At 42.2% G+C, this 25,712-nt stretch overlaps 2 protein-coding genes across 2 annotated transcripts; both read left to right on the top strand.

Moving 5' to 3' along the window:
* The first annotated feature begins 584 nt into the window (after positions 1–584).
* Positions 585–6,397, top strand: LOC133954847 (protein phosphatase 1 regulatory subunit 15B-like). The gene is made up of 3 exons (XM_062389358.1): positions 585–996; positions 1,955–3,231; positions 5,428–6,397. The coding sequence occupies exons 1-3, from the start codon at positions 834–836 to the stop codon at positions 5,635–5,637; spliced, it is 1,650 nt and encodes a 549-aa protein (XP_062245342.1). The 5' UTR covers positions 585–833; the 3' UTR covers positions 5,638–6,397.
* Positions 6,398–11,387: 4,990 nt separating this feature from the next.
* Positions 11,388–15,486, top strand: ppp1r15b (protein phosphatase 1, regulatory subunit 15B). Its single transcript, XM_062389357.1, has 3 exons — positions 11,388–11,797; positions 12,765–14,044; positions 14,852–15,486. The coding sequence occupies exons 1-3, from the start codon at positions 11,635–11,637 to the stop codon at positions 15,059–15,061; spliced, it is 1,653 nt and encodes a 550-aa protein (XP_062245341.1). The 5' UTR covers positions 11,388–11,634; the 3' UTR covers positions 15,062–15,486.
* Positions 15,487–25,712: the final 10,226 nt, after the last annotated feature.

The following is a 25,712-nucleotide window of genomic DNA, read 5'->3' as shown; positions in this document are numbered from 1 at the left end:
GGCCTCGTTCCCATTCAGGTAAATATTTTGCTAATAAATTATACAGTAGTTAAAAGATCAAAGCAGATGTTTATACGATTTAGACAGTACGAGTTCAAACAGTACTGTATGGATGATCTCAATGACAACAGCTGTACCACTGACATTTTATATGAATTTGATCACAAAATCATTGTCAAAGATTATACTTGTATAGATATACATTTTTAACTTATGTAAGGTTTAAATGCAGTATTTGTACTATTAAACTGGTTATTCATAATACCAGTTTCATCTCATTGAAAACTTTGCTCTGAACATGGTATTAAGTGTTTTTCTGGGGGTACAGCATAATACTTGGCAGCCATTTTAACAACTTACTTGATATCATAACAACTTCAACGGTAAATTCGATATGTCAAATTCTACATGAATACAAAGAACGGAAACGAAAAAATACCGGGAAGTTACGGGAACTTTCCATGCGTCATACGTAATAACGTCATTTGAGGGCGGTGCCTTTGCTGAATGACAGCTTCTATGTCCAATCACAGTTCAGCATGACGTCAAGTTTGTATATTTAAAGAGGAAGTTGCAGCATCGAGTCATTTCCAGCTTCTTCACCGACGATAACACAACAGACAAACATGGAGATATCACAGGACAACTGACGGAGCAAAGCGACAACATGTCTCGGACTCACCGGAAAATGAAGCGACAGCTGCTCGACGTCTTTCTGTCACCGACAAGTTCTCAACATCTACTAGTTTTTGACGAGGAATACCAGAATACGTGAGGGTTTAACCGCCAAAGGCCAAGAAGAGGAGGAAGTGGAGGAGAGAGAAGAAGTGAGAATGTCTCCGACTGTCGGTGTCGACCAGGCTCCACAACAAGCGGCCATGGAGCGATTCGGTAGCGGAGGGAGGGCGCTGCTGCCTTGGACCAAACAGATACTCACCGTGATGTGGGAACAGCTTCGGCTGCTGCTGCAGGTCATTTACTGCACCTTCATGTCCGGTGAGAACAAACCCCCAGCGACAGCTGCTTTGTAGCGTTAGTTTAACATCAGGTCAAGTTTAATATGTTTGGTTTAATACGTCAAGTTTAACATGTTCAGATCACTGTGGTGAAGTCCAACCGTTGTGATGCGTCACTAGAAAGACTGACAGTACGGTCACTCTCCTGTTTCCTTGGTATCAATACCGACATCATGTAAATCCCCAATGAAATATAGCAGCGCATATAAAAACAAACACTTGGTATGTCCTCAGTGACCACATGTCTATTTTTAGACAGGTGGAATGAGAGGGTAAGTGAGGAAACATGTAGTATATCTAACCGAATCGAGCCTTTAACACAAATCAAGCTCAGCAAACAGCCAATACGACACATACCCATGTACCAAACAAGGATCAGTGAGAAACCCCATTCCCACACCGGATCATACACACGTAATGATCATCAGTGAAGTTCGAAACCACAGATGAGTGATCTAGAAACAAAACTATTTAATATGTAACAAACCAATGATATCTTGAATGCAGTTATACACGCTAAAATGTTATGATGGAGTCTAATATAGAAATTATTGTTAGATTATATGTTTTGTCTTTGTTTCTTTCTTTACTCACTAGCCTAAGCTTCAACTAGTTAAATTAATTCTGCGTATAAAGGCAGGGCGTATTAGTCCTTAATACCTTTTTGTCTTGTAGCAGATTTCTCATGTAAATTGGAGATGAGGTCCAAAATAAACCGATTGAAAAAATGAATGAATTGATGTTTGCCATCTGTAGATATTATTTTAAACAAAACATTGGATTTTCATTTGCTTATTTAAAATAAGCAGTCAAACAAAGATGCAAAATCATTTTCTAAAGGTAGTTGGTCTCAAGGAGGTTATTACTTCTGTGTGTGTGACTTATTTACTCTCTGTTGAATTTCCTACCATTTTTACACTTTGTTCTTGTTTTTCCAGTTTTTCAATTGTTCAGGGTCGAGGTCCACTTGAGAATCACAGATGAGACCGGTCAGCACATCCAGCACATGAGCACGACAGCCAATCCAGCAGAATCCTTCCTGTTCTCCTCATTGTTTGACGGAGACAACGGAGTCATGGTCGGTGGATCAAATCCCCTCTCTGAGTTCTGCTCAGATGTTGGTGACCCCTTTGCCGACGACCTGTGCTGCGGCCTCGTGGATGACTTTGTGTCCAGAACGACCGGGAAAGAAGAGGGCATCTTTCTGGGCTTTGCTGGCGACTGGAACGTCTTTGTGTCAAGCAGCGACAGCTCCAGTTCAAACGAAGCCTGTCATAAAAAATGTGAGAATTTCTTCAGACAAGATCATACAAAAACAAAAAGATCTGTCAAACAGGAGACTTCAGAAGAGGACAGGAGGTCAGACTGCAGTAGTGAGGAAGACCAGAACATAGGGGAATTTGACAGTGAGGAAAGTAAGGCCCTTTGGGAGTCTCTGTCAAAATCGAGTGATCCTTACAATCCCTTCTTTTTCTCTGCGTGCATTTCATCAAACACAGGCATGGGGAAAAGTAAAACCCAAGCGAGAGACATTAGCGATACTGACATGTCAATGAGCAAGACCAGTGAGAAGACGTTGGGGCCTCTAGGACTGAAGTTTTGGGCCAGTCGCTCTGACAGCGAGAGCAGTTGGGCCAGTTCGGACGATTCGAGCCCTGATGTGGACAAAGAGGAGAGTGAGAGGCTTTGGGAGTTCTTCAGCAGTCCTGCAGACCCCTACAATCCCATGTGCTTTACTGCGTGCACAGTAGGCAACACATGTCTTCAAACCACCTCCACCACAGTCACTAAAGTACAGGCCTCCCTTCCTGCACCCCCCTCCAGGTCAGACACCGATGAGGAGAGCAGCCTTCCTCCTTCATCTGAGGATGATGAAGACGAGCAGCTGTGGAAATCTCTCTGCCAGAAGGATGATCCGTTCCACCCTCTTAACTTTCAGGCTTGCCTCCAGAGCTCAACAACCACAGCACTCCAGTCTGAGGAAGATCCAGATGCACGTGAAGTCCACCACACAAAAAATTCACCCACGAAGAGCAAGAAATGTAAAAAAGACTACAAAACATTCAGAAGATCCAGCAGCAAGCCCTCTCTACCAGCCAGGCTGTCAAAACATCCCCCCCACCAAGACAGAACACTGGTGCCGTGGAAAAGACCTGGACAAACCCATCAGTCCCCTCCAGAGGAGAGAAAGGAACACAACGCCTCCACCAAAAAGGTGATGAACTAATAATAACTCATAGCTACACTCTCAGACAGGATTAGATGAAGCATGAAAAGCCAAAGTCTGAAATATAAAAAATAGACGTGATATTGCTGAGCTTTGAATTGGCTTTGATTGTCAAGACAAATGGTGTACTAGTTATAAGAATTAGCTGTAACCCTTGACTCGCAGGTTTGAGTGGCGTAAATGCTTGATGGTGGGCGTGTCCAACACAACACTTATGATGACAAGAATAACATCATGCTTTCATGCATAGGACACACAGCATGGGCAGATATCATGATAAAATGCCATACTGTCTGTCAACGCAATGCTTAGCTTACATTACATGTCATTTAGCTGACGCTTTTGTCCAAAGCGACTTACAATTAGTACACTTGACATTCATGAGGGGCCATTTAGGGGTTCAGTATCTTGCCAAGGACACTTCGGTATGCAGTTGGGAGAGAGTGGGGTTTGAACCGGCAACCTTCTTGTTGGGGAACCATCACTCTAGCCACTAGGCCACACCACACAAGTACACAAAAAATTTGAGTTGAGACTGTCAGGCGTCAACCAAAGTTAGTAAGACTCTAAAGCCTGAAACATGCTTCTGCGTTTTCACGGGCCCGTAAGCGCAAGAGCCCTTCCGGGTCCCTTACGTGCTTATGTATCCCTCCTTACGTGCTGACGGGTGTCGACCCCCTTTTCTAAAATTTACGGCAAAGCTCCGCAAGCTCACTCAGCCCGCAAGGCTGTGATTGGTCTGCTCTACATCCCTTCTGGAGCTGCATTTCCGGTTTCATGCCCCATAAAACCGGCAGAAATCACGGAAGATTTAGAAGAACGAATATGGACCATATAGAAGAGCACTTGGCAGAAGATATCCGATAGTATGATCACTTGTATAACCTGTCACTGACTGGCGGATTTGTCCGCCAGAAAAAGGCTACGAGGAGCCGCAGTGGCTATGTAAATAAACAATCGACGAAGAAGAAAGAAGGCGTCTCTAAGGTCGTCTCGACAAAAAGCATTACTCCGCCTAGTGTTCTGGCGCGGAATTGCTTTGTAAGACGCGCAACGGTTGGGGAAGCATGAATGAAAACGAGTCTTGCGCCACAGCGGCGTGAAAAGACGCAGACGCAGTCGCAGAAGCATGTTTCAGGCTTCAGACACAGGCGTAGCAAGCAACGGATTTGTGTTGTGAAAACATGGCTGAGCGAGTGGCAGGCGGGTGGGCACTGCATCCAGGAGAGCTGCTCGTGCTCTCGCCATAGCTAACAAATGCTAGTATCAACTGTCACCAAATTGCGAGCATTTAACAAACGCTGATATATTTTGTTCTTACTTTAACGTCTTGTGTTGACGTCTGCACTTAGCGTTACAAGATGTGGTGTTTGTCTCCCTGGTTGAAGTCCCCGGTCATGTGCAGTGAGAGCACGGGCAGGGCGCTGGCAGGCACGCAGGTTGTTTACTGACTTGTACACCGACCAATCATTTCAATAAGACCAAATTAATTGATTGGTCGTGTACAGTCCTGTAGTGGTTACTTTTCGTTCCTTTTTTCAGATCTATTTTTATTTATAAAGGGCAACCAGTAAGGGGATTAAAACAAATCATATAAAAAGTGTTGCAGAAACAAATTACCAACCCCACCTCTTAGTTGATATATTAATATGTTCAGGGAGTTTCTTCTAATGACTGTAGCTGACTGAGACTAAAAGTCAGAGATAAGTGCCAATTCCTGTCGTCAGCCAACTCACACTGTGCTGCTCACTGTGTTGTTGATTACTGTTGGGTAGCAACGCTGTTGGTCGTCATGACTAAGTCAGTCGTGTGACTCAATAGAGTCAGCAGAGACCAAAGTAGTTGCAGCAGGATTACATTCTCATTTTAAAACCATCTAGATTATTACATCAGACTCCAAATATACTTACTGAGGTAGAAAAACATGACTGATATCACGTCTGTCTGAGAAATGTCAGTGCTAGAAAGTACCTGCTCTCTATTTTTTTGATTTGAAGTTGAACAAATATCCAAGTTAAAGTGTTAATAATCATATTTTTAATGTCTCTTTTTGACATTTAATCTCTTTACTTACATTAGCAGATGTTTATAAGAAGTTCACACTATATGGTATCGCTAGGATCATTTTAGCAATATATATTAACTATTTTTTAAATATATTAAATATATTTTTCTGGATTTCAGGTGCGATTTTCTCCTCTGGTCCAAGTCCATGTGGTGCGGACCTGGCTGTTTGCTCGCCAGGCGTCTCGTAAAGGGCCCTGGGAGGAAATGGCTCGAGACCGGGCCCGCTTCCAGAGGCGGATCCAGGAAACGGATCGGAACATCAGCCACTGCCTCACTCTGCCCCACAGAGAGAAGATGAGGACGTACCTGGACGGTGCCTTAACATAGATAAATAATTCTTCAGCATTGAATGTTTTATTTCATTTTTTTGGATGAGAACTCGTGATTGGTTGCAATGCAACATTGATTTTGATTTCGGCCAATTAGATATTTGATGTTAGGCCAACGTCAATGTTCGGTGTCGTGTTGAACAACTTTGTACCTCAAAAGGTTTTTTCTACATTGTGTGACTGTTGCACTGACGGACACGTTCTCATATTAACATCAACATTAATGTGTGGAATGTTGTTTTTGTACGCCTTATACTCTGACCTAGTAATGTAACTTATGTATTTATGCCCTATGGAGCTTGTCTTTGATTTTTTGATGGTTTAACTGTTATTTATATGTTTGTATGTGACATGAAACCACCACCACCTCAGTGGTGAGTCTAGAAGGTAAAAGTACCTAATGATTATATCATTAAAAACAGACTTATACTGCACCAAGTGTTTTGAAAAGTTTTAGTGAACTTTCACCTTGTTTCATTCTGGTGTAAATTTTGAAGATTTTATCTTGAGGAGTTGAGAAGTAAGTTTTTGTCCTGTATTTTCTTTATGACGGCAGGTCACAGTGGACATTTAGCACTGAGTATGAAGATCGATGTCTTTATTGATATTATTATTGTACTTATATTCACTGCAAATATTCAAACACTGTCCCGTGTGACTCACTCAACTGTTAAGGTAACACCACGTCTCTGAAAAATGATTAGTAGCAGATTTTTCTTAATGTGATTTGTCAAATTAATAAAATTTGTAACACTTTATCTTGTGGTTTTCACTTATCACTGCACAAAAACTACACTCACACAGCAAACAATTGGACAAAGGAATTGTACATGTTAGATTAAAAGCTTTAATGATCAACAATATTTACTTAAGAACTCGATCAAAGCAAACAAACAACATCAGTGTGGCAGACAATACAGAAATTTAAAAGGGAAGACCTTTTTTTACAATAAATAAATAGCAATAAAAAAAAAGACTATAAGCAGCTGTTGTTCAGCATAGGCAGAAAATAGAATAGAATATAAATATTTATTGTCCACTTTTGTCCACGACCCCACCAATCATCTCTGGAGGTTATTTATAATCGTGTGGTCTGTGTAATCTTAACCAGAAAAGCATTTCCCAAGTCTTGAATAGATAGTTAGGGTTGTTCCCTAACCGTAACCCTATTTTTTTTAGCACCTTTTTTAGCACCTCGGTCCCTCAACTGTTACAAATTTACAAACTGGAGCTTGGAGGCAGTAGATGTCTGGAGGTTGTGTTACATTAAAAATTTTAAAATCATTTTTCTTTAAAAAACATGCCATTAAAAACATGCCATAACCACCTGCATGACATCAGAATCTGGTAGTAATGGTTTAAGATGCTGCAGAGCTCAAACACTTAAAAAGTGCCTTAGCTTATAAAGAGAAATGGAAAACTAAAACCTGAATTCAGTTTGTCTATTAAAAAACAAATACATAAGAATTTGTACATATGTAGCGGGTCAGTTCTTAATAAAGTTTTATACTTTTAGCAGTGTGATTTCCCCCGCTCTGGAAGTGTTAATTAACCTGACAGGACGGCAACTCCTATAGGCTGCGGGGAGGCGGAGGAGTTTATTTAGGGACACCTAGCACTCTCCCTCGTTCTCTCTCTCTCTCTCTCTCCCCACTGTCGGTCCTGTGGGTGTGTGCGGACGTTTAGCGTGAGCGCAGCACGTGTGGTCGCAATTGTTTGTCGCGAGCCCAGCGTGAAGCTGTGTCTGTGTGCGAGTGTGTGAGACGGTGTCGGCGTCACTGTGGATGCACGCTGTCCCTGCTTTATTTTAATGAATTAAAGGGCTGCCTCCAGCAAAATAGTTACGGTCACTGTTTTTTCCCACTTTCGATTTCATTTAGATTATTTGGTTTGATCATTTGTTTCTTTGTGTTATTTTGATTTGTTCTATGGAAAGGTGCAATATATATGGTTGACTGGGACTGTGCAATTCAGTGGTAGTGACTTGAATGGTGGTGAATTATTGGCTCCATAAAGTAGAGGCCCTGATTTTCTTAAAGTGTGTTATGTTTGGTTTTTAATGCATGATATTTTAGCAGTGTACAATTGGGTCTGGAGCCTCTAATTTCTCTCTTTTTTTTAAGCTGTCATTTATATCAAGTCCAGGCCAGCTTTTCCAACCTTTGCAAATGTCACTTTACTGTTTGAGCAGTCTGTTTTAAATCATTTGCATCTATTAAATAAGTTGTATTTTGTTCTGATATCTCAGCCTCCCGTCCCGTCTTAAAGCCTGAAACATGCTGTGGCGCAAGACTCGTTTTCATTCATGCTTCCCCAACCGTTGCGCGTCTTACAAAGCAATTCCGCGCCAGAACACTAGGCGGAGTAATGCTTTTTGTCGAGACGACCTTAGAGACGCCTTCTTTCTTCTTCGTCGATTGTTTATTTACATAGCCACTGCGGCTCCTCGTAGCCTTTTTCTGGCGGACAAATCCGCCAGTCAGTGAGAGGTTATACATGTGATCATACTATCGGATATCTTCTGCCAAGTGCTCTTCTATTTGGTCCATATTCGTTCTTCTAAATCTTCCGTGATTTCTGCCGGTATTATGGGGCATGAAACCGGAAATGCAGCTCCAGAAGGGATGTAGAGCAGACCAATCACAGCCTTGCGGGCTGAGTGAGCTTGCGGAGCTTTGCCGTAAATTTTAGAAAAGGGGGTCGACACCCGTCAGCACGTAAGGAGGGATACATAAGCACGTAAGGGACCCGGAAGGGCTCTTGCGCTTACGGGCCCGTGAAAACGCAGAAGCATGTTTCAGGCTTTAAGCCTGAAACATGCTTCTGCGACCGCGTCTGCGTCTTTTCATGCCGCTGTGGCGCAAGACTCGTTTTCATTCATGCTTCCCCAACCGTTGCGCGTCTTTCAAAGCAATTCCGCGCCACAACACTAGGCGGAGTAATGCTTTTTGTCGAAGACGACCTTAGAGACGCCTTCTTTCTTCTTCGTCGATTGTTTATTTACATAGCCACTGCGGCTCCTCGTAGCCTTTTTCTGCCGGACAAATCCGTCAGTCAGTGACAGGTTATACAAGTGATCATACTATCGGATATCTTCTGCCAAGTGCTCTTCTATTTGGTCCATATTCGTTCTTCTAAATCTTCCATGATTTCTGCCGGTATTATGGGGCATGAAACCGGAAATGCAGCTCCAGAAGGGATGAAGAGCAGACCAATCACAGCCTTGCGGGCCGAATGAGCTTGCGGAGCTTTGCCGTAAATTTTAGAAAAGGGGGTCGACACCCGTCAGCACGTAAGGAGGGATACATAAGCACGTAAGGGACCCGGAAGGGCTCTTGCGCTAACGGGCCCGTGAAAACGCAGAAGCATGTTTCAGGCTTTATTCTGGATACGTGTTGAACCGAATTGACGTTAACTGTCATCTCTGAACCATTTTGAATCACTACACATATCAAATAAATTCTTGAAATGCAATTACTACACAATATATCAGAATCAGGAGTCGGCAACCTGCAGGCTCCGGAGCCGCATGTGGCTCTTCAGCCCCTCTGCAGTGGCTCCCTGTACAGTGATGTGCATGGTGCCCATATTTTTCGCAAACGGTAAACTTAACACAAGAAATGAAGAAACTTTCCAAATAATATCCCAGAGTGGAGGCAAGGATCCACTGATGTGAGGGAATCGGTCCGATGCTCTAAATGGATAAATACTGCCGTCACACCGGTTTGGGGTTCTGTACGATGTGCGCATGCGAATGGAAGGATGAGGAGGAAGCAAGGGTTCATCGATTTCTGATCTCACTCATTGTGTTATCCACAGCAGCAGCGGCAGAGTATCAGTGTATTTTCTTTATTAGTGACATCACTGCTGTCCCATAAAGTCGCTCTTCACCTCCACCTCAACACCTCGATGTCAGTGTCAGAAAGTTTCCCTTCCTCTTCACATCGCTTGATGCCGTGCCTCCGTCAGGACTCTCGGTGGAAACCCATTGCTCAGCTTCATAATTGAATATTCGTGACGTGCTTTGCATTGACCATTTATAGTAGAAATTGGGCGTCTGGAGGGCGGATTTGGAGTTCAGGTTTTGTGTGCGCACGGTTTTATAAATCGGAATTAGCTTTGGTGTACTCCATTTCCTGCTTTTGAGCTTACGCACACTTTTAGTAAGAATCCTACACACTCTTTTATAAATCCGACCCCAGGAGCGGGTGAATGTGTGTATGTGTGTGCACGCGCTCCCTGATAGCGGACTCACACACAGGCCCCGGGGCTCCGGGATGAATAGGCCTGAGCACATGCATTTTGAGGCGTGGCATGCGTTTTGCGCACTGCGGCAAGGAGAAACGTTTCACTTCCGGCGTCCATGCCGCGATGTTGATCCTTGCCTGCTTATTGCTCATTACGGTCCACGCTATCAATTGCACATCACACTGTGAAAATTGTTAATCAAATGATAGTTGTAAAACAAAGCTTACTTTCTGTTGCCATTAGGTGGCGCCATCCCTTTGATTTCATACAGACTAATAGATCTGTTCAAGTAGGAGCTCTGGTGTAGCGTGAGCAATTTTGTGTCGATCGGACAATGTTACAACAACTTAATTGTCAAACTGATCAGTAGGTGGCGCTATGACAATGCATTGATATTAATATAGCGAGCTTTGCAGGTCAAGATTGTGATTGTAGGTCAGCCTTTGGAGGCCGGTTGGATAATGCAGAGTGGATTTACAAAGTACTTCCTGTTTCATGGCGAATCCTTGGGTGGCGCTATGACACTGCGGTATTACACTGGAGTTATGAAAGGATGAACCTTCGCCGCAACTCAATGGGAACCCGTCAGTTAAACAAACAGCAATTATAATAGTTATAAACTGTGTTAACTCTATCAACTATAACTCTTAAAGGGGACATATTATGAAAATTCCACTGTTGTAGTGCTTCTACACGTTAATTTGGGTATCTGGCATGTCTACCTTCCCAAAAACTCTAAACAGGTCAATCTGAGGAGGGCTATTTTAGACAGGGTAAAAAGGTGCTGTTTTAAATGATCATTGTGGTGTTTTGACCAAACTATGTTACAGACATTTCATTAAGACCCCAAGGAACCATTTCAACTGTAAAATGAGCATATGATGGGTCCTTTAAACTCTGCTCATACAGTATTTCATCTCAGTTTTCAAACTAAAAACGTCTTTTCAGTTTGAGGGGACATTTCACTGCACACAACTAAAAATATTTGTGCCTAAGTCGGGTTTTAAATGTAATATTCATACTATTCTGAAAGTGGGACATATATTCTGAAGAATTTGACTTCTTCTCTATTCCATTTTTGGCAGAATTATAAGAAAACTGTTTATAATTTCTTTATGGTGATGTTGATTTTCAATAAAAAATAATGATGGGACAGTCAAATTGAAACTACATCATTTGGTTTCAATTTGAATAGAGTCCCAGGACAAATACTCAATTATTATATCATTATGTAAATAAATGATTAATTTTTATGAAATAATTTTGATAAATTAACGCGAGGATAGAAAGCGAGGATGTAAATTGAAAACACTAAAAGTGTTTTCCTGGTTGCTGAACATAAAGTGAGCCGGGGAACTTACGGGCACTTTCCATGCGTCATACGTAACACCGTCATTTGAGGGCGGCGCCTTTGCTAAGTGACAGCTTCTGCGTCCAATCACAGTTCAGCATAACGTCAGGTTTGTATATTTAAAGAGGAAGTTGCAGCATCGAGTCATTTCCAGCTTCTTCACCGACGATAACACAACAGACAAACATGGAGATATCACAGGACAACAACTGACGGAGCAAAGCGACAACATGTCTCGGACTCACCGGAAAATGAAGCGACAGCTGCTCGACGTCTTTCTGTCACCGACAAGTTCTCAACATCTACTAGTTTTTGACGAGGAATACCAGAATACGTGAGGGTTTAACCGCCAAAGGCCAAGAAGAGGAGGAAGTGGAGGAGAGAGAAGAAGTGAAAATGTCTCCGACTGTCGGTGTCGACCAGGCTCCACAACAAGCGGCCATGGAGCGATTCGGTAGCGGAGGGAGGGCGCTGCTGCCTTGGACCAAACAGATACTCACCGTGATGTGGGAACAGCTTCGGCTGCTGCTGCAGGTCATTTACTGCACCTTCATGTCCGGTGAGAACAAACCCCCAGCGACAGCTGCTTTGTAGCGTTAGTTTAACATGTCAAGTTTAATATGTTTGGTTTAATACGTCAAGTTTAACATGTTCAGATCACTGTGGTGAAGTCCAACCGTTGTGATGCGTCACTAGAAAGACTGACAGTACGGTCACTCTCCTGTTTCCTTGGTATCAATACCGACGTAATGTAAATCCCCAATGAAATATAGCAGCGCATATAAAAACAAGCACTTGGTATGTCCTCAGTGACCACTTGTCTATATTTAGACAGTGGAATGAGAGGGTAAGTGAGGAAACATGTAGTATATCTAACCGAATCGAGCCTTTAACACAAATCAAGCTCAGCAAACAGCCAATACGACACATACCCATGTACCAAACAAGGATCAGTGAGAAACCCCATTCCCACACCGGATCATACGAGCGGATCATACACACGTAGTGATCATCAGTGAAGTTGGAAACCACAGATGAGTGATCTTGAAACAAAACTATATTATAATATGTAACAAACCAATGATATCTTGAATTCAGTTATACACGCTAAAATGTTATGATGGAGTCTAAGTCTAATATAGAAATTATTAGATTAGGTTTTTTTCTTTTTGTTTCTTTCTTTACTCATTAGCCTAAGCTTCAACTAGTTAAATTAATTCTGCTTATAAAGGCAGGGCGTATTAGTCCTTAATACCTTTTTTGTCTTGTAGCAGATTTCTCATGTAAATTGAAGATGATGTCCAAAATAGACAGATTGGAAAAAAATAAATGAATTGATGTTTGACATCTGTAGATATTATTTTCAACAAAACATTGGATTTTCATTTGCTTATTTAAAATAAGCAGTAAACTAAGATGCAAAATCATTTTCTAAAGGTAGTTGGTCTCAAGGAGGTTATTACTTTTGTGTGTTTGACTTATTTACTCTCTGTTGAATTTTTTACACTTTGTTCTTGTTTTTCCAGTTTTTCAATTGTTCAGGGTCGAGGTCCACTTGAGAATCACAGATGAGACCGGTCAGCACATCCAGCACATGAGCACGACAGCCAATCCAGCAGAATCCTTCCTGTTCTCCTCATTGTTTGACGGAGACAACGGAGTCATGGTCGGTGGATCAAATCCCCTCTCTGAGTTCTGCTCAGATGTTGGTGACCCCTTTGCCGACGACCTGTGCTGCGGCCTCGTGGATGACTTTGTGTCCAGAACGACCGGGAAAGAAGAGGGCATCTTTCTGGGCTTTGCTGGCGACTGGAACGTCTTTGTGTCAAGCAGCGACAGCTCCAGTTCAAACGAAGCCTGTCATAAAAAACGTGAGAATTTCTTCAGACAGGATCTTACAAAAACAAAAAGATCTGTCAAACAGGAGACTTCAGAAGAGGACAGGAGCTCAGACTGCAGTAGTGAGGAAGACCAGAACATAGGGGAATTTGACAGTGAGGAAAGTAAGGCCCTTTGGGAATCTCTGTCAAAATCGAGTGATCCTTACAATCCCTTCTTTTTCTCTGCATGCATTTCAACAAACACAGGCATGGGGAAAAGTAAAACCCAAGCGAGAGACATTAGCGATACGGACATCATGTCAATGAGCAAGACCAGTGAGAAGACGTTGGGGCCTCTAGGACTGAAGTTTTGGGCCAGTCGCTCTGACAGCGAGAGCAGTTGGGCCAGTTCGGACGATTCGAGCCCTGATGTGGACAAAGAGGAGAGTGAGAGGCTTTGGGAGTTCTTCAGCAGTCCTGCAGACCCCTACAATCCCATGTGCTTTACTGCGTGCACAGTAGGCAACACATGTCTTCAAACCACCTCCACCACAGTCACTAAAGTACAGGCCTCCCTTCCTGCACCCCCCTCCAGGTCAGACACCGATGAGGAGAGCAGCCTTCCTCCTTCATCTGAGGATGATGAAGACGAGCAGCTGTGGAAATCTCTCTGCCAGAAGGATGATCCGTTCCACCCTCTTAACTTTCAGGCTTGCCTCCAGAGCTCAACAACCACAGCACTCCAGTCTGAGGAAGATCCAGATGCACGTGAAGTCCACCACACAAAAAATTCACCCACGAAGAGCAAGAAATGTAAAAAAGACTACAAAACATTCAGAAGATCCAGCAGCAAGCCCTCTCTACCAGCCAGGCTGTCAAAACATCCCCCCCACCAAGACAGAACACTGGTGCCGTGGAAAAGACCTGGACAAACCCATCAGTCCCCTCCAGAGGAGAGAAAGGAACACAACGCCTCCACCAAAAAGGTGATGAACTAATAATAACTCATAGCTACACTGTTAGCCAGGATTAGATGAAGCATGAGTAAAAATGTAGAGTCAAAATATGCTTCAAAGCTTTTAAATAGGCTTTACAAGACAAAGCTTTAACATTTTATACAACTTTTATTCTGCCGTAAACTAAAAAAGCAGAAATTCTAGGGTTTTGGGGTATCAAGGGAACTTTTATTTCTACAATGTTTTTGATGGTTTTCCTTCAGTTTCATTTGTTGAAGTGTAGATAAAGAAGAGGATGTGACTCTTCATTTGAAATTGATAAATTCATATATTCAGGGAGTGTCTTCTGCTGACTGAAACCTCTTTTGAGACTGAAAGTCAGAGATAAGAGCTAATTCCTCTCGTCAGCCAACTCACACTGTACTGTTCAGTGAGTTAAGCCGAGTTAATGATTATAGTAGTCATGACTATTAAGTCGGTCATGTGTCTCAATAGAGTCAGCAGAGACCAAAGTAGTTGCAGCAGGATTACATTGTCATTTTTAAAACCACCTAAATTATTACATCAGACATCCTGAGGCAGAAAAACATCACTGAAAACAAGTCTGTCTGAGAAATGTCAGTGCTGTACAGTACCTGCTCTCTTTTTTTTCATTTTTAGTTTAAGACTTATGGTTATAACCAATTTTTAATGTCTTTCTTTGACATTTAATTATCTCTTAACTTACACTGGCAGCTGATAATAAACTCAAAAGAAGCTTACATCATATGACCTCATCTGAATAATTTCAGCCATGTTTATTCATTATTTTTGGTCTTTGTTTCTTCTGGATTTCAGGTGCGATTTTCTCCTCTGGTCCAAGTCCATGTGGTGCGGACCTGGCTGTTTGCTCGCCAGGCGTCTCGTAAAGGACCCTGGGAGGAAATGGCTCGAGACCGGGCCCGCTTCCAGAGGCGGATCCAGGAAACGGATCGGAACATCAGCCACTGCCTCACTCTGCCCCACAGAGAGAAGATGAGGGCGTACCTGGACGGTGCCTTAACATAGATAAATAATTCTTCAGCATTGAATGTTTTATTTCATTTTTTTGGATGAGAACTCATGATTGGTTGCAATGCAACAGTGATTATGATTTCGGCCAATTAGAAATTTGATGTTAGGCCAACGTCAATGTTCGGTGTCGTGTTGAACAACTTTGTACCTCAAAAGGTTTTTTCTACATTGTGTGACTGTTGCACTGACGGACACGTTCTCATATTAACATCAACATTAATGTTTGGAATGTTGTTTTTGTACGCCTTATACTCTGACCTAGTAATGTAACCTATTTATTTATGCCCTATGGAGCTTGTCTTTGATTTTATGACAGTTTAACTGTTTGTAGGTGTTATGTGACATCAAACCACAGTGGTGAGTCTAGAAGGTGAAAGTAGATGATGATAATATCATTAAAAAGAGGTTTGCCGCACCAATTGTTTTTGAACTGTTTTATTTAAGCAACTGTAACTATCCAGCTGAAGATTTGAAAAAAGAGTTATGTCGTATACATCCATTTTTAGTCATGACTAAAGATAGAAGATATTTGAATAGAGATATTTTCTTTTCTCCAGGCAACATCCACTGAATAATGCAAAAGCCTGTTCCACTCGGCCAGAACAGGCTTTGATTGGTCCACTGTGCCTGTATACAAACTATCAAAGACCTTACAGCTTACTTTTGCTCATTCAGCGCTCTGCCAGGAAGCTCAATAGCTACATTATCTTCATAGAGAGTTTTTGGTAGCCAGGGAAGAGTTTAAAGCATTTGATGAAAGGCATAAATATAAAATCTCATTCCTAAAAGCAGGGTTCTTACTCAAACCAAATGATTCCCAATTCAATTTCTTGTTCATCTGCTTTTTTCTATTATGAGCATAAAGTGGAGATAACAAGACCCCAGAAATGTACAGGGTCAAATTAGTCAGTGGGTGGTTTTAGTCCAAGCGATAGATCATAAGTATGCTTATTTGTGAGATGTATTTAAAAAAAGCTGAGATCAAATCAAGTGTGTTAGAGTTTACTTTTTCAAATGATGCAAACATGTTTCTGTTGTAGAAGTCTGTGAGGAGGCTCCCAGTGCAGCAGACTCAGGTGGGACCCATCTTCTCCATACAATAGTCAAGGGAGGTGAGGAAATAAAGTGGAAGTTACACAACACGAGGGAGAACCTTGAACCAGCAATGAAGTTATATCAGTTTAACCTGTCACCTAGTTCAGACACACCCAGTCTGGGTGTTAGGTTTCCTGACTAAGCAACCAGAGAACACAATGACCTCCGTGACTGTCACTTGTGTTGAGGCTGAAGTACATCATGCTTCATTAGTGCGTCAGAAACACGGTCCAGTCAGCTCTGATTTGATGATTTCTACTTTAAAGAAGTCTAGAAAATCTAAAAGCTGAGATTATTTGACCCGAAACTAATTCGTTTTCATCTTCCTGAATTAGACCTCAGTTCCAACATCATTTAAGAGGCTGTTTCCAACCTGTACTTATGTATTGTCTTCACACTGAGATGTTGTCATTTGTGCTGTGGAAATAAAAACAATATTTTTAACCTCAACATCTGGAAAAGGGTTCAGTTCTCCGTCAAACATAATCAAACCAAACTACAAATCATCATGGTGATGTGATTTGCTTTGTCTTATGTGTATGAAATACTTAAGATCCAGTGTAATGTGTGCAGCAGTTGGATATTATTCAGAAGAGACAAAGGTGGATTTTAGCTTGGATATTTCAGGGCTCCTTTATCGCTTCATCGCTTCATCGCCCCCTTCTCATGTAACCACTCTCCCGCTCCCTCTCTCTCTTTCTCTCTCTCCCTCTCACACACAGGGTTATAATTTCCCTGGGGGCGGTGAGTCTCCATGCAGACTGAGTGCTGTAAGGCTGCCATAAGACGAGGGTTAAAAACACCAAGTATGATGAAATGACTGCCCTGAGGGATGGAATCAATTAGCAGGTCTCCACTGCTCCCCCCCCCCCCCCCCCCACACACACACACACACAAAGAGCATGGTGCAAAGGTGAGCAATCATTGACACTTGCTGTGTCAACCGAGCGGTGGGTCTTATGCTCATGTCGTCCCACCTTCCCTCCCTCCCCCTGGTTGCTCATGTTATTGATCTCATGCTGCTCTTGCCAACTAAGATTAAACTCAGGTTCTTTGGTGAGGTTAATGGCTCCGAATGAAACCAAAACAAAATGCAAAAGAAAATGCAACATTATTAGTTTTTTTAATACATACTCAGTTAGAGGGTCTCATGTGCTGCACTTGTTGTGAGAACCTGGTAATCTGATGCCTTGTTGTTCAGAGCTTTACTTGCATCATAAACATGTTGTTTACAGCAAACACAGAAGTGTATTTCTCCATGATGCAAGCCGGAGGAATTGTTTGTCATGAGCGTAGATGTTCCAAAGGTTTTCTAAGACCTGATGACATTGGCTGCGTGCTGAGCTGAGAATTGGAAAAACACTCACTTTGTGTGTGTTATGTGAGAGGTCAGAGTGGTGTGTGTGTGTGTGTGTGTGTGTGTGGGGGGGGGGTTTGTCCATCTAATCTCTCCCAGCCTGACATCCCTGTTTATGATGGTGCAGTTGATGAAAACACTACATGGTGCTTTAATCCATAGTAAACTCCCAGTGAGCGGCCAGCTTGGAGTCCTGCTCAAGGACACTTCAGCAAAGACGCATGTGGCTATTGGAAGTGGTTGAACCTGTGAATTCCCACCTGGTGCTTGAACGCACCACCCTCTCATGTATTATTGTATCCATTTTCTCCTTTTCTTCTCCTCCACTGGAACCCACTCCTCTCTCCTCTCTTTGTCTCCATCTTCCTCCTCCTCATCCTCTCCCAGCATCATTAGCTTTGTGGCCCAGACGACCCCGTCTCCAAGCAACCGGGAGGAGTGGCGAGGCATTGAAAGGATTGCAGGTGATTGCAGCAGCAGCGGAAACAGCAACGCGCACACACACACACACACACACACACACACACACACACACACACACACACACACACACACACACACACACAGACGGCTGCCCCTCTCACTATGGCTGCCAGAGAGGGGTATCTCTTGGGTCACAATTAGCTGATGATGCAACCCACCAGCAGCTATTGTGTCTGAGGCCTGCTCATACAGACAGACTGCATGTAACACAGAGGCAAAGAAATACTCTTTCTGTGTATTGTCCAGTGTATCGTAGGCAGGCTACTTGTCCTATGTTTTTTCATACACAGTTTGTGAATATACAACACAAGGTAAATACCCTTGACACTGAGTTCCACACACACACGCAAAATCCTCTACATCATTTATCCTTAATTTGAGTCGTGCTCCTACTTCCCAGAAGTTGTTATGATTTTAAACTGAATATTTCATTTAAATTTACCTGGTGTGGCTTGTTGATTATCTTCAAGGTCCATTTAAGCCGCTCAAGAGGCCAAAATAACCAGTGGTGTAGTTGCACTTTAATAGGGTGAATAAATACACCATTTTATATCAACCCCCTATAATTATCATCCTGAGTCATTATTATCCAAAACATGCAATCCATGTGATAAGTATGTATGAGGAGTATCGTTGTAGATGTGGTAAACACAGTGTACTCACTATGTTTAGTGTCTGTTTGTCAGTTGGTGTAATGTTACAGTAGAGCCACAGGGGGACACACCTCTCCTCTGTTGCATGATACCATGCACTTACACACACACACAAACACACGCACACACACACACACACACACACACACACACACACACACACACACACACAGTTCCATGATCATGTGAATCTCTTTATTTCCTCGCTATCAAACTAGAAGTACATGGGGTTTGTGTCATTCAAATGAAACATGTTAAAATGCCCATTAAATTTTTTTTTTATTATCAGCAGAAATATACAGATCTAGGGTTTTATATATTTGTTTCACACTGTCACATCATGAATTACATGGATATAAAGCTTTATCTGTATCTCAGACTTAATATAGAAAAAAACCCAGTGTGTAGCCACTTATATGTAACTATACAACTGTGTATAACTCTGCTGCCCTCCTGTGGTTACACAGGCATGATCAACAGAAAAACCAAAGGTTCTCAGTCATTTGCTTTTCATTAGTAACTGAAACAGCGACGTAGATCTGGACATGTTTAGAAAAAAGAACACTCTTTAAAACTTGACTCATCATTTCGAAGCATACCTGTGTCTGAGTGAGAACATTTGAGTTTTTTACAATTTATAAACCTCATGCACGCTCATACTTGAAAAGACAGGTCGTTAAACTATTGGCCCCTGGACACAGACTTGTAAAAGGCCGCCAACCCTCCTACAACCCTCCCACACCAAAAGAGACACAACACAAACATGAGACCTTGTCATTTGAGTTTGGTTTACACAGATGATATTAGTTTGAAGTTGTTCTTCCTCATCATGTGCGTCTGTTTTAGTCTTCAATACATCTTTGTCGTTGTTTGTGCCTCGTTGTTATTGTTTTGTGACGCTGTGGTTGTTTTGTATCTCTTTGTTGATGTTTTCTATGAGTGAAGACCAGGAACACCCAAACCCTCTGACCCCCTGGTCTTTCCTTAATTCATTAATTCCAAAGTGAATACACTGACGAGGAAAGAAAGAATTATGTAAATGATTTTAGATCAACAGACGGAAACAGAACAACAATTACACTGTAATCCAATCCGATCCTCTAAACTGCTCTTGGGGGATTTGCTGCTCTGATCCAGCTGATGGACCATCTTCTGAGTGACCAGCAGCAGTGGTCAATCTATATCAGGGGTCGTCAACCTGCGGCTCCGGAGCCGCATGTGGCTCTTCAGCCCCTCTGCAGTGGCTCCCTGTACAGTGTTGTGCATGTTGCGCATATTTTTCATGAACGGTGAACTTAACGACTCAGTTTTCATATGCTCAAAGTGAGTGAACGTCACGTTCACGTTCGTTTTTTAAATCATCATCGCATCAGGCCAGGGGCGGATCCTGACATAGGCGGTTGCCTAGGGCGCAAAATGCCGAGAGGGCTGCACAAGAGACTGATTTATCATGACGTGAACATGCAATCTAAAACAATACAGTAACGCCTCACCATCATCCTCTAACCCAGAGAGTGCACAGAGCGCGCAGAGCGCGCAGAGAGCTCAGAGCGCGCAAGAGATCACTTACAAGACATGAAGAAACTTTCCAAATAATATCCCAGAGTGGAGGCAAGGATCCACAGATGTGAGGGAATCGGCCTGATGCTCTAAATGGATAAATACTGCCGTGACACCGGTGGGGGGTTCTGCACGATGTGTGCATGCAGGGCCGGTCCTACAGGCGACATAGGCGGTTGCCTAGGGCGCCACTCAGAGGGGGGCGCCAAAAACTGCGCCGAGGGTGCTGAATTTGTTGCGCCCCCTTTTATATGTGGTATGCCCAAAATATTGTATTTAATCACTTTAACAGTAATTTAAGTAGTTTCACTAGAGAAATCAGTAAATGACAGCAGCACTCAGGTGGAACGTTTGGCACGGAGCAGTTGCACCCCGTACTGTCTCTTTGGGGGTAACGTCCACACACCTATCAGGTGCAGTCTGGATGAGGAACTGAATGCTCCGTGTCTTTACTGCTGCTGCATTCATCCTGTATTCTACAGGTTAGTAGTGGGTGAGAGTCACCTACGTTAGCTCCTGAAGCCTCGCTTGATCACCACGAGTATCATTGAGACATATTATGTCATTTTGATTATCTACTTAGACTGGTTAAACTCAGAAACTCCGCTGGGCAGTGAGGGGAGACGCTCGCGCACTAGGTGGGAGGGGCTACCTTCGCCTTAGGTTTGTTTTACCTGCGCGTCGTCTTGCAGGCGGGTCGCGATAGTATATTGTTTACTTTACAGTGTGTAGTTCAGTTCCGACACACACAGACTCTGTAATTAATTCATGAATTATTATTGTGCCTTATAAATACCAGTTATAAGCTAATGTTCAATAGGTCTATATTGTAAATGTTTATATTTCTTTATAAGTGATAATGTATATTAAGATGTTTGGAGGAAAGAGACACCATAATAATTGAATGTATTTTTTATGCACTTTAAAATTAAGTTACACTCAGAGAAATGCTTGTACTTGAAATTGTGTTTAATTTGAATAAGATGCAGTCTGGATGAGGAACTGAAGGCTTTCTGTCGTTACTGCTGCTGCATTCATTCTGTATTCTACAGATATACGTTGTTGCTGTGCTATCAATCTTGGGACCCATAACATATATCTCCAACCAATATTTTGACATAAAAAAAATTAATATAACATTAGGGTAAAATGAGGCAAAAATCGAGGTACGTACCTCCTTGGTGTTGTCAGAACATGCTATTACATTGAGGCTTATGGTCAGAGTGTGTGTGTCCAAGCAACTTCGACGAAGAAAGATATAATTGTATACGTTTTCGTGGAAAATCGTTTTGAAAAAAATATAAATTTTTTTTTTGTTGGGGGTGGGGGGGGGCGCCAGGGGTGAAGCTTGCCTAGAGCGGCAAATGTGCTAGGGCCGGCCCTGTGTGCATGCGAATGGAAGGATTATGCGTGCTCTGCGCGCTCCGCGCTCTGTTCGCTCTTCGGCCTCTGCAGAATGAATAGGTGGTTGAAGTCCTGCCAACACGACAATCTGCCAAATTGTATCAGTTACATTAACATTAAGGATTGGATTACCTGCTCATTCCCATGAGGGTCTCGAGGGGCCTCGTTGAGCCATTTTACCACGCCCATTGAAAATTCCTCCAAAATTGGCTCCAGAGCCGCAGGTTGCCGAACCCTGGCCTAAAGGAACATAACTAAGGGATGGCTCAGGACTCACCTGATCCAGAACTAACTATAGGCTTTATCAAAAAGGAATGTTTTAAGTTTAACCTTAAATGTAGAGATGGTGTCTGACTCCCGAACCCAGAGTGGGAGCTGGTTCCACAGCAGAGGAGCCTGGTAGATGACGGCTCCGTCTCGACTCTTGCAGACTGCTGGAACCACAAGATAGCCTCTGTTCTGGGAGCGAAGGGATCTATTTGGATAATATGGGGTTATGAGCTCTTTAATATAAGAAGGGGCTTGATTTGTTGAAGGATGCATCGATATAAGAGTTTGCCTTATGGCGTCAGGGAAGTTAGATCAGTTGTCATTCATGTAACATTTTACTTGAAATTATCTGCTTGTATAGAGCTTTTTGTGATTAAAGTTGTTGCACTAAAATCACGATTTACCCTCCTGTTGTCATATAAATGTTGTTCACTCCCCAGACCTGAGTGCAGTTTGTTGGTATTAACGCTCTGCCCTCTTCTGACACATTCGATTTACTCGCTGGCTTGTTGCTGCTGCTTTTCTCTAAAGTCTAAATCAGCATCTGATGAAAACACGTAAAAACAAATATGTTGGAAATTCTAATTTATTTGATGCTTTTCAACTTTTTTGGATAGTGTTGACATTTCAATGCTGGATGTGACATGTGACTTCCACCAGAGGGAGACAGAGTAATGCAGAAAATGCACCCAGATTGTTTTTGCAGTTTCTGCTGAACAGACTCCATCTGCTTATCTAACACAGAAACAATAAAACAATATAAAATAGATTAGGATAAAATATTCGTACTTAAAGTGACAGTTTTCTCTTTTTGTATTTTCACAGGGACAGAATATTGTCCTCTCAAGGTTTATTTAGTAGCTTTTTCCTGAGCTTTTGACCATATGTCACTGCCTCCTTCAGTTCATGAATCTTGCTGTGGTGTCAGCACAGTGAACTTTGGTAATGTGATATTGTGAGAAAACCTTGGACTGATGAAGAAAAGCTAGTAGGTGAACCATGAGTTCAGAGCATTCAATACTCTACCACTGACACACGACCTTGGGCCTCTTGAAAGGAACTGTATAAATTTAAGTTATTATTATTAATATTATTATGGTCCTGATGTTTGGTTCTGTGTAACTCTTTTGAACAAGAACAATTAAACACAAAGTCTCGGCTATTTCCCATGTTTAGCTGCTGACAGTGATTGGAGAAATACAAAATGTCAGAAGTGACCATTTCAGTTTATAACAATCCATCACTACACGGAACAGCAGAAGTCCTAACTGATGTTAGAGCCTTTCTGTTTCTCTGAGAGTTGTTTAGAGTCTAAAGGTCAGATACTGAATCCACCAGTCTCCCTCAGGTGATAAATTCAGGTTTCAAATGCAGGAAGCCTGAGCAGAAGTGGTGGAGCTCCGTCTGGTCTGCAGGCTCTAACACAAGTCCCAAGCTCTGCTATGGAGCCGAGCCATGCATTATTCACCACACATTTACATAAAACACTGTGTGGTTTACAGAGGGTAAGCATTGCTGAATTTCTTTTGCCACCTGAAGGTTTATTGCTGCTTTGCCAACAAATGTTGACGCAACGTGGACAAGGGCAAAGATCGTACGACTCATCCCTGAAAGCCTTGGTTACCCATTACACCAACAGGTGGGGGAGGGAGACTGCCAGAGGAGGAGTTATTGACTGTCTCTCTCTCTCTCTCTGTCTGAGGGCAGTTTTCTGAGGGCCTGACGCCAGGCCAGGCTTTGTGGTATTGTTAAACAAACACAGGTTGGATTAGCCATGAATTTCTTCAGAATTCCTTCATTGTGAGGATATTGGTGTGCGTAATCCGCTGTTCTAACAAGTAATGATCAGAAAAAATCCAATGTTACTTCCCCTTGTGGTGAATGAGCCAGAATATGGAGAAGATAGGTGATATACCCTGTCTTCAACACAACGAGAAGTTTTATCACCAGAGGGTTTAATCACACCTACAATACAATACATACAAATAATAATTTCAAATGATCATTGTTTTATTCTAGATGGGTTGCCATATGGATGGATCTGGTGACAAATGATTGGATGAACCTTAATTAGATCATAAATGTTTTTTTGCTCAGCCTTTTATCACCTCCATCTTCTGTTGTGATAGGCTAGCTTGCAGTATATACACATATTTGATTCAAGATTTTCAAGTTGTAGTGTTTAGTGGCAGAACAGCACAAATTCTGCAGAAAGAACCTGTTGTGATGTTCTGTCATTTAGTTTGTGGATTTCTGTCTCTTTGTGTTTTCTGTTTCCTGTTTTATTTTGTAGTCTCGCCTTCCTTGTGGGTTGTTTCCAGCTTGGTGTGTCACTTCCCAGTCCTCATGTGTTGCACCTGTGGCTAGTTACCCCAGCTTTCCCTGTGTCTCTATTTAAGCCTCTGTGTTCCCCAAGCCCTTTGTCGGTTCGTTACTCGTTTTTACAAGTTGTCAGAGATGGTTTGTCTCGTCCAGCTTTCCCGTCCGGATCTTCTGTGTTCCCTGTGCACCTTGACGCACAACTTCTGCTCCTTGTCCTCCAGAGTAGGCACCAGTGATTTTGACTCTCCAGTAGTCACCTGTTAGTGTTATGTTTTGTTTTTGTCTTGTTTAAAGACTCTTTTTATATTAAATACCTTTTTTTGTTATTACCTCCGCATCCTGGGTCCATCTCCTTCCTCAAACCGTGACACCTGTAACAAAAATGAGTATAAATGAAGCTGTAACACAGTACCCTCTCCATGAGCTCCTCTTGACACTGGGCTGAGCGGGATTTATGTCTCTAAATCACAAAGGTAAATCATAAGAAAACACTCCAGTGACCTTGCAGATTAACCCTGTTTATCCAAATTCATATACGACACAGGTTTGGACTGTCCCCTGCCGACGGGAACTGAGTTATCAAAATGTAAGAACTCCCTCTTTCATATTTCACAAGCAGCAGGCTTCCTCAGAGCTGTTCAGTCATTTTGAAAGGTACACAGAACTCCTTCTGTGATGTAAGGGATTAGATGGTAGCAACAGGGAGCCACAATTTAGACCGTAGATCGTAAATACATATGGAGGACGTGTCTCCACTTCCTCCTATTAAGAATGGATCAAACAACTGCATGTAAAGTACAGGTTATTGAGAAACCAGCACATAGTCTAAAAATCACTTAAAGCTAATTTAAATGAAATAAAAATTGTCATGTAATCACGTTTATAATCTGATGTTTTTCTGATTAAATATATATTTTGTAGTTTTTGTTCTTGTGACTGTTATTAAAAAGGTGAAGTCAAATGAACACCACACAGACCCATCTACAGAGATCAATCTCAATAAATGCTGTATTCCTTCAAGGCAGTGATTCATTCCCCAATGTTTTCTGTCTACAACTTCAAGGAGTTTTTGCCTTCTCAGATGTTTTTTTTTTAATCAATAAACGCCCAAAGTACATCATAAGCTTACTTCAGATCATTTTGTATGCATCACAATATAACTCTCTGTCACAAGGAAATTCTATAATTAGACAATCTATAGGCAACATACATGCAACATCCCTAACCATGACATGGTCCAACAGACACCTGCCCCTCCAGGCGGAGTTTGACACATTACCAACGAAGAAGGCTGAATTACTTCTTCTTACATGTATTTTTAAAAAGAGGGGAAAAGCAAGTCAACTTCTCGTCTTTCAAGCTTGTTCAGTAGCTGCTTTTTGGATTTATTATTACAATAGAAAAATCTACTGGGGTTGTTCTTTCAGAGAGATATTGAATCATTTGTTTTACTTCTTCTCTGATGCATCTGAATGCCCAGACACTTGGGAGCAGGACAACC

Source organism: Platichthys flesus, chromosome 6 (assembly GCF_949316205.1).
Source record: "Platichthys flesus chromosome 6, fPlaFle2.1, whole genome shotgun sequence".
Lineage (NCBI taxonomy): Eukaryota > Metazoa > Chordata > Actinopteri > Pleuronectiformes > Pleuronectidae > Platichthys > Platichthys flesus.
Note: the sequence above shows the minus strand (reverse complement) of the source record. Positions and strands in the feature narration are given on the sequence as shown.